The sequence below is a fragment of the Corvus kubaryi genome, unplaced genomic scaffold (assembly GCF_017639235.1).
Source record: "Corvus kubaryi isolate FWS band 111438036 unplaced genomic scaffold, C.kubaryi_AGA036_p1.0 split1-131, whole genome shotgun sequence".
Taxonomy (NCBI): Eukaryota; Metazoa; Chordata; class Aves; order Passeriformes; family Corvidae; genus Corvus; species Corvus kubaryi.
The window spans coordinates 3,577,414-3,591,632 of record NW_024582073.1 but is presented as its reverse complement, the minus strand read 5'-3'; the positions used below and the strand labels follow the sequence as shown (position 1 = coordinate 3,591,632).

General features: G+C 35.9%; 1 protein-coding gene across 6 annotated transcripts in view; it reads right to left on the bottom strand.

The window, feature by feature from the left end:
• Nucleotides 1–14,219, bottom strand: part of DLC1 (DLC1 Rho GTPase activating protein) — a 221,605-nt gene that overhangs the window by 166,692 nt on the left and 40,694 nt on the right. For all 6 annotated transcript variants that reach the window (XM_042052884.1, XM_042052891.1, XM_042052886.1 and 3 more), the window contains one exon: nt 915–1,064. In XM_042052884.1, coding sequence (XP_041908818.1) covers nt 915–1,064 — 150 coding nt within the window. The remainder of the gene's footprint in view (nt 1–914; nt 1,065–14,219) is intronic.

Genomic DNA, 14,219 nt, shown 5'->3' with positions numbered 1-14,219 from the left:
AAAGTGAAATTATGTGACTTCCTCTAAAAATGACATATTATATAATTTTTAGCTGATCAAACCCACTGAAATACAGCTTTTCTCACCTACAGATCACTCACTTAGCAATAATGATGCCTGGCTTTCAAAGGAGAAATTCCTTGTTATTTAAAAGAAAATATCACTAACCAAAACAAATGATACGAATGTTAGTCAAGAGATCTTGGGGCAGTGTTTCTCAGGTTTCTTGAATTGAAAAGCAGCTGCAGCACATGTGGGTGAAATTAACAGGAAGCCTGCACAAGAATACCTTGGATCAGCCATTTCACGTTCTTCAGTTATATGTGTAAACACTTTACAGAAAAGAAAGAATGCATCAGTTATGTTTGTGAGCTGTCCCATCTCCTTTTGGATTACTCTCTGCAAAGAAAGATCCTTTTAAGTAATTAAAAAGCCCCTAATTTAAATAATTCAGGTTCTGTCCAGAATCTTACTTTGAGTGACAGAGGATTTTGTGTCTCCCTCTAGCAGAAAATAAGACGTGTAGCTCAGAATTACTTTCAGTTCTATGTAATGTCAAATGACACATACTTGTCTTCTGAGACTGGTGTGATCCTGAGTCTGTGCTGACTCTGCATTTACAGTAAGTGATAATTAGAGAGCCAGACATTTTCTGAATCTTGTTGATCTCCCTCTGTTTCACCTGGGAGTTCTGAAGCTCTCATTTATGAAAGGATGCCAAGAGGAAATAACAGATGCCAATATTATTGCCTTCAAAACATGTATATATATAAACAAAAATACAAGTCAAATTCTTTATGAAAAGAGCTTTAGTTATAAACCAAGGAGCTGAAAAATGTGAAGACTGAAAGAGAAAGGTGAAGTAAAAAGATTCTACTTAGAATAACAAGAAAATATTGAGCAAACTGGCTTACAGGTATATGCCTCCGTTTGTATGTTGGGGTGCTGGATGGAGAAGAGCCTGCACTGAGAGCATTTTCAATATCCTGGTCAAGTTGGTCCAGTTTCATAATTAACAGCACCATTGAATCCAGCTGTGAACGATCCCGATCTTCTGTTATTTCCTATGGAGCAGAAAATACAACTGATAAATCTGAAATGATTTTAGTTGGAAAGAATGACCTTAAATTTTGAAAGCTCTGTTTCTTAATTTGCCAAGAAAGCACACTGAATAATAAGCAGAATTTTTTTTTAAAATACTACTTTGTGTAACCAGTTTACTGAGTATTGATGTACTATTAGGAAAATATGTTATACAAATATTTAATACACATCCATGATAGCAAGTAAATTTTTTAAAAAGCACAATTGTTTGGAATAAATGCATCATTACCTCGATACACATACTTTTAAAACAGCTACTGATTCTAAATACTCCTCAAAATATTCACCCCAACTTAATGAATTTGATTGTACAAATACAAATGATGAGGGTTAATCTGTGATGGAAACAGAAGAGAAGTAGTTCAAAGAGGCCATTTTCCAGCTGAAGATAACCACAACTTCTTTTCTTTGTGGAAGTCATTAGTGTAACTCTGTTTTGTTAATTCATAGCAGAGATTTCTGTCTTGGTTGGAAATTCTTGATACACATGAGGTACATCATGGTAATAGTGATCACAGCATCAAAGATCTTCTGACTGGAAAGGGAGAAGGATGAGGGGTATTCACATCACAGCCTCAAACACCCAGTTCATGCAGCTAATTTCCCTATATTCCATAGAAAAAGGAGACAGAGCAGACCCTCAAAAGTGCAACTCAAAGCAAGATGTTCAGTTAGATGGATTAAATAATGCTCTCAAGGAGCTCCTCCCTTTCCCTTTTATATAGAGACTTAACACAGAAGTTAGCTAACTAACCTGTCTCAAAATTCAGGAATATGAAAACCCTTACTGCTTCCTCTACGGATTTTCACAATAGAAAATTAGAAAATAGGAAGTTCCATTAACTCACTTGAAATAATATCCTTATAGATCCTTCTCAAGAAACGGATGCAAAGATGTTACAATTGCATCATTGTGCCCAATAAGTAGGAAATATAAGTGTCCAAATTAGCATTTTATTTTATAGTCACTATATTGTTTTTCAGACTTTACAGAGACTTCTCTCGTTAGGATTTCATTAGCAGGATTTTCATAGTCTGCATCAAAGGCATTGCAAAACATGAATTAAATGATTCCTGCTAGAATTAAATTATATGTATAGATAAAATAGTAATATAAACCACGATCTACATGATCTTTAGGTGAAGATAGAGGTGAAGGTTACTTAACTAAATCTTAGAAAAGCAGAAACACAAATCTGTCTGTCCATAGCAGAGTTACAAACAATCTACAGTGCAAAGGTCAAACCCAGGGAAAGTGTGCACTTCATTTTACATTACAACTTGATATTTTGCATTGGGATTCTGACAAAGCTGCTGAATTTTCTGGATCCCCTGATGAATTTGAATTGAGTTTAGAGTAATTGTGACAGAATATCACTTCAAAATACCTTGGAAATCAATGAAATAGGTTAAGTTTCACTTTCATTCAAAAAAACCCACAGAGTCCCAAATGATTCATTGCCACTGCATGTATCTTCACTTTAACTGATGTTAAATTGATACCTGAGGTTTACAAATGTCAGAACAGTTATTTCATCTAATCTGCATGTGTACAGAAAGCCCAGTGAAGCAGCTGAGTGTCTGCTAACAGAGTAGACATGACCTCCTTTGTGGCAGGGGCTATGTTCACCATGGCGAGCAAGACTGTCGCCAGTTTACACACCCAGAGGATGCCAGTGCTGTTACTAAGCTAGCTTCCTACACAGTCCCCTAACTGTGTCTTTATTTCTATTGGTTTTGGTTGGAAATACACCACTGTAAAGACTACTCAACCTAAAATTTACACTTAAAAACCAGAAATTTGTTTCCACACCACAACAGAGGAAGGGGTGGTGGCTGGGTGGGGTTTTTTAGTTCGTTTGTTTTGTGGTTGGTTTCGTTTTTTTTTTTTTGTTTTTTTCTCAGGCTAGAAAGATATGAGGCATTTAACTCAAAGACAAAAAAAAATCTGGAATTTTCCCCGAGCAAATTGTTTGATTCATCCTGCCAAAAAGTATAAACTTGCTTTGCATGCAGCAGATTGAGAATGCTGGAGAAGAATCTACTGAAATGAAGAGGTGGCAAAATATTGCTCAAAGTGATACTCAGGCTTGACACAATGTGTTGTCTTTGCAGGGAAACACTGCTTTCAGAAAACAATAATATTATCATTATGGAATTTAGCTATTCTGTTTAGAAGTCCTAACCTTGTGGTTCTGGCTGCTGTTCACATAAACATGAGAAATTTAACATTTAAAATATAGTTTCTGTTTTTACAACTTACTAAACACCTGTTTTGCTGGGGCAGTATCAATTTGTATACATGAAAGTCTAAGAATTATACAAAAAATTAAGAGATAAAAATAAAAAAAGGCTAACCTTGATTTGGAAATTTATCACAACACGTAGAACAATTATTATTATAAGATCAATTTATGTTTAGACAGTTTTAGCCTTGATATTCTCCAATGAATTTCCAAGACCTTTTTATCTTTTTAATCTTTTTTGTATCTCTTTTTTGTGTATATTCTGAGATTTTATTACTGAAGTATGATATGATCTATAACCATCAGGGTATCAGCAATTAATTTGTTTTCTTTTGAAAACGAAGTATTTTTTTTGTTTTTGGTCTTTCACATTATTTCCCACTGATAGCTATTTACCTTCCAAATTAGAATCCAAAAATATAAATCGCATTTATAGAATTATACAGAAATCCTACCTTTACCATTATGAAGTCAAAACTTGGGCATCAGAAGTGTCTGGTCAAAGAAAGACCTTACAACCTTAATTTCTGCCTTAAGGCATTTGCATAGGGCAATTCAGGCATGCATCACAAATAAAAACTTGAGATGTTTTTTGTCTGGGGATTTTATTTTTAACATCTCTCCACACAAGGAGGAAATAGTTTAGGTCATGAACTGGAAAAAACAATATTTCTTTTAATTTGTATCCTCACTGGTGTGATAAAGAAGCTAGTTAAATTTGAATATATCCATATGTTTAGATCAGAAAACATTGTAACTTTCCTAGAATGAAGGATACTTGAATTATGCCTAAATTATTAAAACCCGAAATGTTTTTACAAAGAAAACAGTCTACAAGTCCTGTTGCTATCATCAGCAAACAATGTTAATAGAATGAAAACATTTTGGAGAACATGCCTGCAAATGAAATTTAGCTACTTTTTTTAGTCACTTTTATAATTTTGGAGCACATATCATTATTGACAAGAATAACACTATATTTTTTCACTATGTACTCCCATGTCTTCAAGTGCTTGTGTGCCTTTTTAATGCCAAGTTGCCTTGTGCAAAGTGTGAGAAGACCTGGCAATTTCTGAATATAATATTCTCTGCACATAATGTTATAATTTTTATTTTGAAGGCCCAATGGATAAAAAATGCTGTCTGAGGGCAGCATTAAGCAGAGTATTTCTAGAAAGTACTTACCCCTTCCTTTTTATTTAAGATTTCAAGAATTTAATATCCATATTAGCAATACATTGCAATTACTTTAATCAACTCAAACAAAAGAAACCAATTAAAGAGTATGAGAATAAATTTGGGTTTAATGCATCCTTTCTGTTTTATCCAGGCATGGCAAAATGGAAGTGGATGCATTCACTTCCTTGCTCTCTTAAATCCTGTATTTCTCCAAGAGTTTTTTTGCCTTTCACTTCTAGCCACTGTTTTACATCACACACAGTCCCTACTGCAGTCCCTTTTCCCACATACCTCTTTTGGCTGAGTACAGCTGAAGCAAAGGGCACCTTTTGAAAAGGGTGTAGACTGCTAAGTGTAACACCTATTTTAATTTGCACAGCAAAAATTTTGTACAGAAGCAATTGGTACTCAAAACTAACTTTGTGCTCTCTCTTAATACCTTCAGGGGGATTGAGTCACTCCCCCCTTCCCTGTAGGTTCCCTCTTTGGAAGCATCTGCTGATTACCAGACTGTGCAGATCCCTATCTGTACCAGTGTGGTCCCCTGTGATTAAGGAGGGGAGAGAATATCCCACTCCAAACATCCCCTGCTAGGGCCATCAGGGCACCACCTCCTTCCTGACACTCTTGCGTCAAGATGCTCATAATTTCTTTGAGAAGGAAAACTTGGATTTTAGAGGCAAGATTTTTATACAATTGACAAGGCAAGCTGGAGTACCCACACAAGAAAGGGATCATTTATGGAAAGAGCTGGCTGAGTTTTGCCTGGTATTCTTGATCTGAAGCCAGCTGGACAGAATTAAAATCTTATATTAATGCTATATATTTCAGATGGCATTAAATTACTCATTCTTGTCTTTTCTGGCTAAAAAATACAAACCACTTGCAACACAAACCACTCTGATTCTATGATTAGAGTCCTACTCATTGGAGGGTTTGCAGGCAGAGAACATTAAAACACAATGACAAGGTAAAGCACCCTGTTCCTTTTTCACATAAGACACAAGGCCTAGAGACCAGAAAAACCCCAGTAAGATTACTGTAATAAATCATATTTGAACTAATATATAGGACAGACTGAAAATTGAAAAAATAACATAGGCCTACGCACCACAGGTGAGGAGACTTGCTCATGTATTCGTGCAGCTATTCATCCTACACATTCACACTTGCTGTTGAGAGAATAGCTTTTCTTCTCATTTTCCTTACAAGAACTCTAGATCACTGACTCAGCTTTTCCAAATATATTCAGTAGCACTAGTATACATGTGCTTTTTAACTCCTGTTAAACAGACAAATAAGTTATGCTCGTAAAAGTGAAGTTTTCAGAGGACCTTGTTTTCTATGTAATGTCCTAATTGTGATTTTCACTACTCTATCCTCAGAGAAATGTAAAAAATACAACTACATTAGAAAAACAATTTCTGAATAACATATTGTCTTAACAAAACTAATGTCTTTTCTACTTCTAGGCAAAAAATATGTCTCCCTCTGTAGAGCAGAGCGCTTGCAGGAATAGTGCTGCACTCTTGGGAAAAGAATAAAATGTGCTGAAAAATGACAGAGAACACAAAATCCAAATATACCCAACTGATAAGTTACAGGAACAAGGAGATTTCAGCACTAGAAGTGAGGTGCAGCTTCTCAATTTGCCTGACTTTTCCCAAGGTCTTCCAAACCCATATGCTCTTCACAGATACAGTCTCCTGAACTTAACCCGATTTCCATTGCAAAAGCTTGACATCTTTCATGTTCAAAGCTAGTTTAATCCAAACAAAAGCATTCCTTAGTAGTAATTTCCTTTCTACAGCTGTTTTTTTTTGCCTAAACACATACTCAACCCATAGACTATTTAGTATTTTTAGGGCTTTTTTAGCATTCTAGTTTTCCATGTTTCATGGCAGCTGAGTAAACTGTCTAGCAGAGATGTTGTTTTGATAATGAAATTTAGCAATTCACTATTGATGAAATGGAAAATCACTCAAAAACCTTGGTGCAAAATAATCCGAGGAATCATTGCTGCACAGCTGTGTTAACTCAGCAGGGATGGCAGGTAGTAGTCATTCCTGAAGTGGTTGTTCTTGAAACAGAACAGCTCTTTATTAAACAAGGTCAATCAGGACCACTTTCTAGCCAATGCCCTATTACCATGGGTAACTATTAAAGGAAAACATAGACTTCTCAGGCTGCCATTACTACATTAGAATTATGCCAATTTTCCTGCAATATTAATGCAAATAAGTGGTGGCACTAGTTCCAGCAACTAAGAGAAGCAAAACCAAATGTATAATTAACCAGCTCAAAATGGTACATTTTATCCAATGTACAAGACAATTATACTTTCAATACAATTTCATAAAGTATGAATAATGTATGAAACCCAGCTCTCTGTCTTTGGAGATATGCTTGATTACAGTAGCTAGTCTGATGACACCCAACTCCCAGTAGGCATTCCTGATTTAGCATCATATCAGGATTATGACTACAGAAATTTGCCAAAATCAAATTCCATAGAGACACAGAGCACAATATGAATGTAATTTCTGTTCACTGTGTGGAAAAATGTAATGTTAAACATAATGTAATTAATCATGCTCTTTCCAACATAAACAATATTCAGATACTTTCCAGCTTTGTTCTTCTTGATATTTTCTAAATTAGCATTGTAATTATTCTAAAGTCACCTTTTATGACTATAATTTAATGATTATGACTTATAAAGTAAGCAAAAAAGCATATTTTTACCTTTATTGGATGCTATTTCTGTTTGCTATGAGTGGAAAGACTTCTGCTTTGTGGAGAATATTATGACAGTAATCTGAACACTAATTATCAGACTGGAAAAATATGTAATTAAATAGAACTGTGATGTGAATATGAGTGATTGGTGACTGATGCTCCATTTTTATATTGTTGAAAAACGACTTCAGATCTAGTAATTTTGTGCTAAATCAACAAGAAAATACTTCAGTGATCTTCTTGTTGCTTTTCTATTACACTATAAATCAAAGACTGAAAGGAGGAAAAATAGAGACCATTTTATCAATCAGCAATTAAATCAGCATCAGTGACATGAAATTTAGCTTTGATAAGTGTTTGTTGGCATGTGTTTTACCAATACACCAATAAGTGGATCTGTTTGCATACTTACACTTTTTATGTCTTTATCATTTAGTGCATGTCAAACATGGAAGCAAGGAATTCTTTACAGGTGTAAAGCAAACCAAATAGTTTCTGTTTTACACTGCACTGAATACAGTGCAAAGGGAATGATGGAAGAAGAATTAATATGAAGTCTAATTTGTCCTCCAGTTTACCAGTGAAAACATAGAATCTAGGTAATGCCTACTACCTATGTAAAGTCTATTACTGAGTTACCCTGCAATACCTGAAGACAGAGCAATAGTAGTACTGAGCAGCCTCCTGAAATTAATGCAACTCTTCCCACAATTGCACTGGGCTTTGAATCAGGCCTAAGACAGACATGAGGATTAAAACAAACAAACCTCTGCACACTCGAAATAGGTGAGAAATAGGAGTTCTTGTTCTAAGTGGTTTTCATGCTACCCTAGTGAATGAGGAGTTTTGACAATACAGGTTGCACTGTGAACTCAGTCTTTTTAGATAAGATATCTGTTCATTTATATGATTGTGACATCAATAAATGAAAAAACAGCCTATTAAAAATATACAACACAATGCCCTTGCTAATCATACCTAAATCAATTTGCATATTATTCATGTATGGGAGTGTGGGGGGGTGAGGTGGTGGTGAGGATTCATCACTGAGTGTTTCAAGTCCAGTTAACACATTACAGAAAATTTCCCTTATTCACTTTTTTTTGTCCTACAAAAATCATTAAAAAATCCTGATACAAGGGGAATAGGTTTAGCTGGTTACTTAACACTGTAATTCTTCCATGAGATTTAACTTGAAGACTTCCAAGTTATCATTCATTTGCAGGTCTTTTTTTTTTTTTTTTTTGTTAAAAATATAAATGCTTAACTGCTTCTGACCTTTCCTTTAGTTTTAGATTACTCTTGATTTCTGTGGGGTTATTAATATTTCTATGTATTTACAAGTAACATAAGCACACACGCATGCATGCACTCATTTGTACTGTGAAGAGGCTTTGTACATTGGTTTAAATTTGGCATTTTTTGAATGCAGAAGTATTACAAGTTTATCTGGAGACAGTAGTTAAAAAAAAAATATTGGTTGGCTCATTATTCGGAGTTGCCTGAGCATTTTTATATCTTGAATGACAAAATCTAGGAAGACTTTGTCATAGCCTGCAACTTATTGAAATCAGCCCAGTGCTTATGGCTTCTGAGAAACTGGTAAATTACTTAGATATCTAGGTAGGAACAGAAAAGTCTGCATTTGCCATTCCGGTTTTCGTAATCTTGCTCAAGCTAGCAGTTTACATGAGATTCTGTGCCAGACACAAATATTTTCCAACCTGTCTCATATCTGGAGGAGGCCATTAGAAGACAAAAGGAATCAAGGAAATCTTAGATATGGTGCATTCAACATGGAGTCATTTGTTTCCCTGTACCCTGAAGCACGACTAGGTTATGAACACCTCCATAAAGAGGCAAGAAATAAAAAATGGAACTTCAGAGTTGGTGGTAGAAAGAAAGAGGTGGGGAGAAGTTCTTGTATGAAAAGCAATAGGATATAGAGAGGTATATACCAACTGTATCGAATCTCATGGAACCAAAGCACTCTCGTGTCTACAAGCACACACAGGATCAAGACACAAAAAGTATCAAGCCAGGTACATAAGACCTACTTTAAATGTGTCACCAGTTAATCTGCTCTACTGCAGAAGGGACCTACTTCGTTTAGTGGCAAATGTATCAGAGCACCACATAAAAATCAAAACCCGTAAAGCACTCTCCTATTTCTTCCAGGTGAGAAATAGAAATTGTTGTCTTAGATGGTTAAAATGCCTAAATGTATTAAATTAAGAGTTAAATTAAGAATGGAGGCTGAAAGAGGAGACTCTGTGTGATGGGATGTGGGATGTTCTACATATGACATAACAAGATGAGATTATGATCCCATTGTCAAGATGGGCAAAATGTAAGACATAATTTGGGGTGGTTTTTTGTTTAGTTCTTTGTTGTGCTGCAAAACTTTCCTGTGCTCCTGCATAGACAGAGAGTGGTTTCCATACAGAGCTATTTGGAAATCTCTCCTAAATATTTTGGTGCTACATCTGGTTAATTTCATCAGAAAACAATGCACTAGCTGAAGATTTTTATCAAGTCATCCAAGAGACCTGGGAGAATTGTTTAAAGATTTTCTTAGACTCAGTGTGGCAGATGTAGCAATGAATGATAAAGGCTGCTGCATACTTGCAGAAGTTATAGCACAGTCATGTTTTTCTTCTGCAGACATTTCGTGACAAATAGAGAAGCTGAGAATAAGCTCTCTCTTTTCTCTAATAAGACTGAATTTGTTTAGAAACAGTGAACTTCAAAATAGCACTGTTCCTTTCAGAGGCAGAATGTTCTCTGCAGCAAAACCATTGGAACAGAGTCTCAGAATGTTACTTATGCTTGCATATGACTTGCATGACACAACTGGTTTAGTTAGAGAATAATTTCAGTTGGAAAAGACCTTTAAAATCATTTAGTCCAGCTGTAAACCCAACACATTCAAGTCCACCACTAAACCATGTCCCTAAGCACCACATCTACATGTCCTTTAATAATCTCCAGAGACGGTGACTCAAACACTTTCCGAGTAAGCATACAGCATACTGAGGGGGTAGACAAGAATCAGAGAAAACCACATCCCTTCTCCATAAAGTACAGTCACTAGAACTAAGATGGATGAGAAAACAATAGGGAAAATAAACCCAAAACATATAGAAGTAAGTGAGGTCTCTTGAATCCTACAATCTAGTTTAGGCTACTCAGCTGATTCTCTGAGATGCCAAATATTAGGCAAAGACGATATTCAGGTAAGCAAGATATTATTCTACATTCTTATCAGAATATTCAGAGTTTCATAGGTTATAAGCACCCTGGGTGTATGAGATTACAGAGCTAGAAATTATTACTATGAAGGCACTGAAAATCAATCCACTCTCTTGTTGTCGACAAACTCTAATGGATATTTGCTACTGTATAGTAAATCCTCTATAAAACTTTACAGTAGACAATGACTAAAGTTATACTTTCACTTACATGATATTAATAACAGTTTAGTATTTCAAAAACCAGGGGTGATCAGAAAACAATTGCTTAGTAACTTTGTACTTTGTTCTGTTTATAGCTGTACTCCAAACTTAGTTTTAAAAAATAGATATCTAAATCATTATCTGATACAGGTCATGGTTACATGGTTACTTTAATCTTCCCCAGATTCCTGGTTCTAACAAGTTCCTGTTCTCTCATCTATTTGCCTGGGCTACCCATAAGTTCTCCTTGTACAACAACTGGTTTCCAGTAAGTTCCAGAAAGCCATTGCGGATCCAGCTGAACACAATCCCTGGGGAAGGTGTAGTGCTTATCAGGGTCTTCTATGCAACCCTACAAATGTCAGAGCTGGCCAATGAAGACTAAAAAAGGCAGGACAGAAAGCTGAACTGATTTTTATTTTTTCTTGCAAAAGCTTGGAATTCAATTGCAAAGTGACCACTTAACTGTAACCTTGTGTTTTGCCGGTGGGGTTAAGCCTATTTTACAGATATTGTAGGGTCTTGAGGTCTTCTCAGATGTTTTTCTTCAGGATACCAATACAAAGAACTTGGGGAGTGTGTATATTTGTAACTTTCTGAGGGTCTGAAAGAGAGGTATATTGTCAAAAAGCAGCAGCAAACTGCTGTCCTCTGTCTCTTAATTCACCCATTTATTCTTCTTTAGCTTTGCCAATCTATGCAGCTGAAGAAATGCCAGAAATATTTTTTGTGTCAGAAGTTTGTAAGAGAACATGATAGCATGAGAAAACCCCTTGCTAATTTTTTATATTCAAAGGAAGAAGTTTAAGTGCTTTGTTTTCTTGGGAAAGAACTCACTCTTTCCCATGTGAAAATTGGATTGTCCCAGTGACAATTACCTTCTTATTAAATTACTTCTGCGCTGTGAGATTTAAACTAAGGTTACTTTTGTATCACAATTCACAGCACACTGATATTTATGAGAACTGTTACTGGTGACTGAGGAAGTGGTGGCAAAGGTCTTGATCTTGAAAGGGGATAAAATTTTTGTTTGTGAATGAGACCAATGTTAAAGTTCAGATTTAGGTTAATGCCAAATAAACGTGAATGTTCAGAACTTGCCTCAAAAAAAGGGTTTCAACAAAAGGGTAACAAAATTAGATGTTCATATCAGAGTTCTTAGTTTAACTACATGAAAGCTTAGTCACAAGCAAAATAAGCCCCCCAAACTGGGATTGGGATCAAACATGTTGGGAGTGGAAATGTTGATCAGGGAAATTATTAATCCTTTTCAGCCACATTTAGAAAGATTCTAGATAGCTCAAAAAAATCTTCTTTCACTTTGAATTCTTAGCAAATGGTAATGAATGGCAATTAGAGGTTTTGAGAAAATACAGAATCAAAGGAAGCTGGATCACCCTTTATAGGTCACACACCATATTTTACAACTAAGATATTTCCTGAAATAAGTAACAAAGATGCTACAGTCATGCAATTTTCTCTAAAACTCTGCAACAATTAGTGCACCATCTCTGCAGAGATGACTTCTGAAGAGCTGATAATGGCCCAAATTTGGTAAAAAAATATCAAAACTCCCTTGTTTACCTCAGGCACCCGTTAATAGCATCTGTCTTCTGTATATTGTTGTCTGAAATCCATCAAAGCTAAGTGTCTGACCATGTGGTAAGTGGTTGACTGGAATTTTGGAGAAGTCTGTGGTTCAGACAAGGAATTCTGCTTTTCTTTATAATATATTCAGCTATTTCATGTATGCCTTTGAAATATGTTTATGCACACTGGAATTATTTTGGCTATTAAATGTTACTTAAGGGGACTGATCTGTGCACAGAGCCCAGCACTGAGGCTTGCTCAGACACATACACTGGCCTGTAGACTAGCCTTTAGGGTTCATTCTCCATTCACATCAAAGGACAGAACCCACGTAACACAGAACCAAAAGACAAAGTTAGTCTGAAAGCGTCATTCTTCTGCAACTACCTTTCTGAATCCTTGAATTCATTCTCCCCTAAAAGTGTGCAGCTTATGTTTCTTTCATTCACTTTAGTCATTTTCCTTTTGCATTTCTATCCTAAATCTTTAGGAGGCCCAAAGTTGCACCACATAATTGCTACTTAACCAATTTTTCCAGAGACATTTAAATGAATACATTTTATATGATTGTTTTTAACATTCACTTTTTTTCAGCTGTAAGTTCAGCTTCTCAAGTCTAGTGACAATTTTAATCTGAAATCATTAACACTAATTGCTTGAAATATTACACAATATTAAATATTGCACTTTTAGATATACTCTTCATGAGCTAACAATAAAAAGTCATAGAATCATAAAAAATACAACTGGAAGTGATCTTGGAAGGTAATGTCATCTGCCACTCTCTCAATGACAAGGCCATCATACTTGATGTATAGTTCTCCAGCTACTCTTACAAACCACCAAAACTGCCCCAAGCAAAATGGGTGTTATCCCAGTGTTACCTTCCTTAGTACTAAAAACTTAATTCTATCATGGAATCACAATCTTTCTCTAGCTTGAACTCATGAATTCTTATTTTTACCGATTTTTGTTCTGCATGGCAGACTTTTCTTCTCCTTGGAAATATTGTGTACCCTCCATCCCCATACTCAGGTTCATTCCTTCCCCTCTACAATGTAATGGCAGGGATGGGTTTCTTCCATCTCTGGCCATTCTCACATCAATTCTTGAGTTTCTCTTGGACTCTCCTCTTGAAGAGCAACTAGAAAAATCCTCTGTCTTCCCTGTAGGTGAAGTTGATGTAAAAAGCACGTCTCTAGGAATGGAAGAGTACAATATTCTCAGGGTATTTTTCTGTTGTGATAGCAAATAAATGTCAGTTGAAGCCATTTCACCTCCCAGCATTTGTGAGGTCAAAAGCACTGGCAGCTGACTGAGGCATGCAGGTAGCAACAAGCAGGTGAGATGAATGATTGATTGTCAGGAACGATTCTGGTACAGCCAAACTTTTCTTGCATAGAATTTCTACAGGCTCCATCCTTGGAGGCTTTCAAGACCCAGCTGGATAAAGTTCTGAGAAACCTGGTATGATTTCAGATCTAGCCCTGCTTCAGTAGAGTCCTCCTGAAGTCCCTTCCAACCACTTATTAGGGTTGTCTTTAAGTTTTCCATTGCTGGATGGAAATTAATTATTATCTACAAAAGTTACTGGTAAAATCAGGTTGGGTAGAAAGTATTACTACTGAATGCAGCTAAGCATTTTACTCAGTGATCTACCTCTTTATTGTGTTCCACTTAGCGTTCATACTGCTCTTGGATAGGTACTGCTGCTTTTGTAGGTAGCCTTCACACACAGGGTATACTTGCCTGTCACACCCTGAAGCCAGGCCCTCCAGCAAATGAGTTATACTGAATCAAGTGGTAAATAATCTTCTTTGGAAGATAAGAAAAATACCTTCAAAACCAAATAGTATGGTATATTCTTTTTAAAAGCACCCATAATTTATTGCAACTAAAGGGAAAA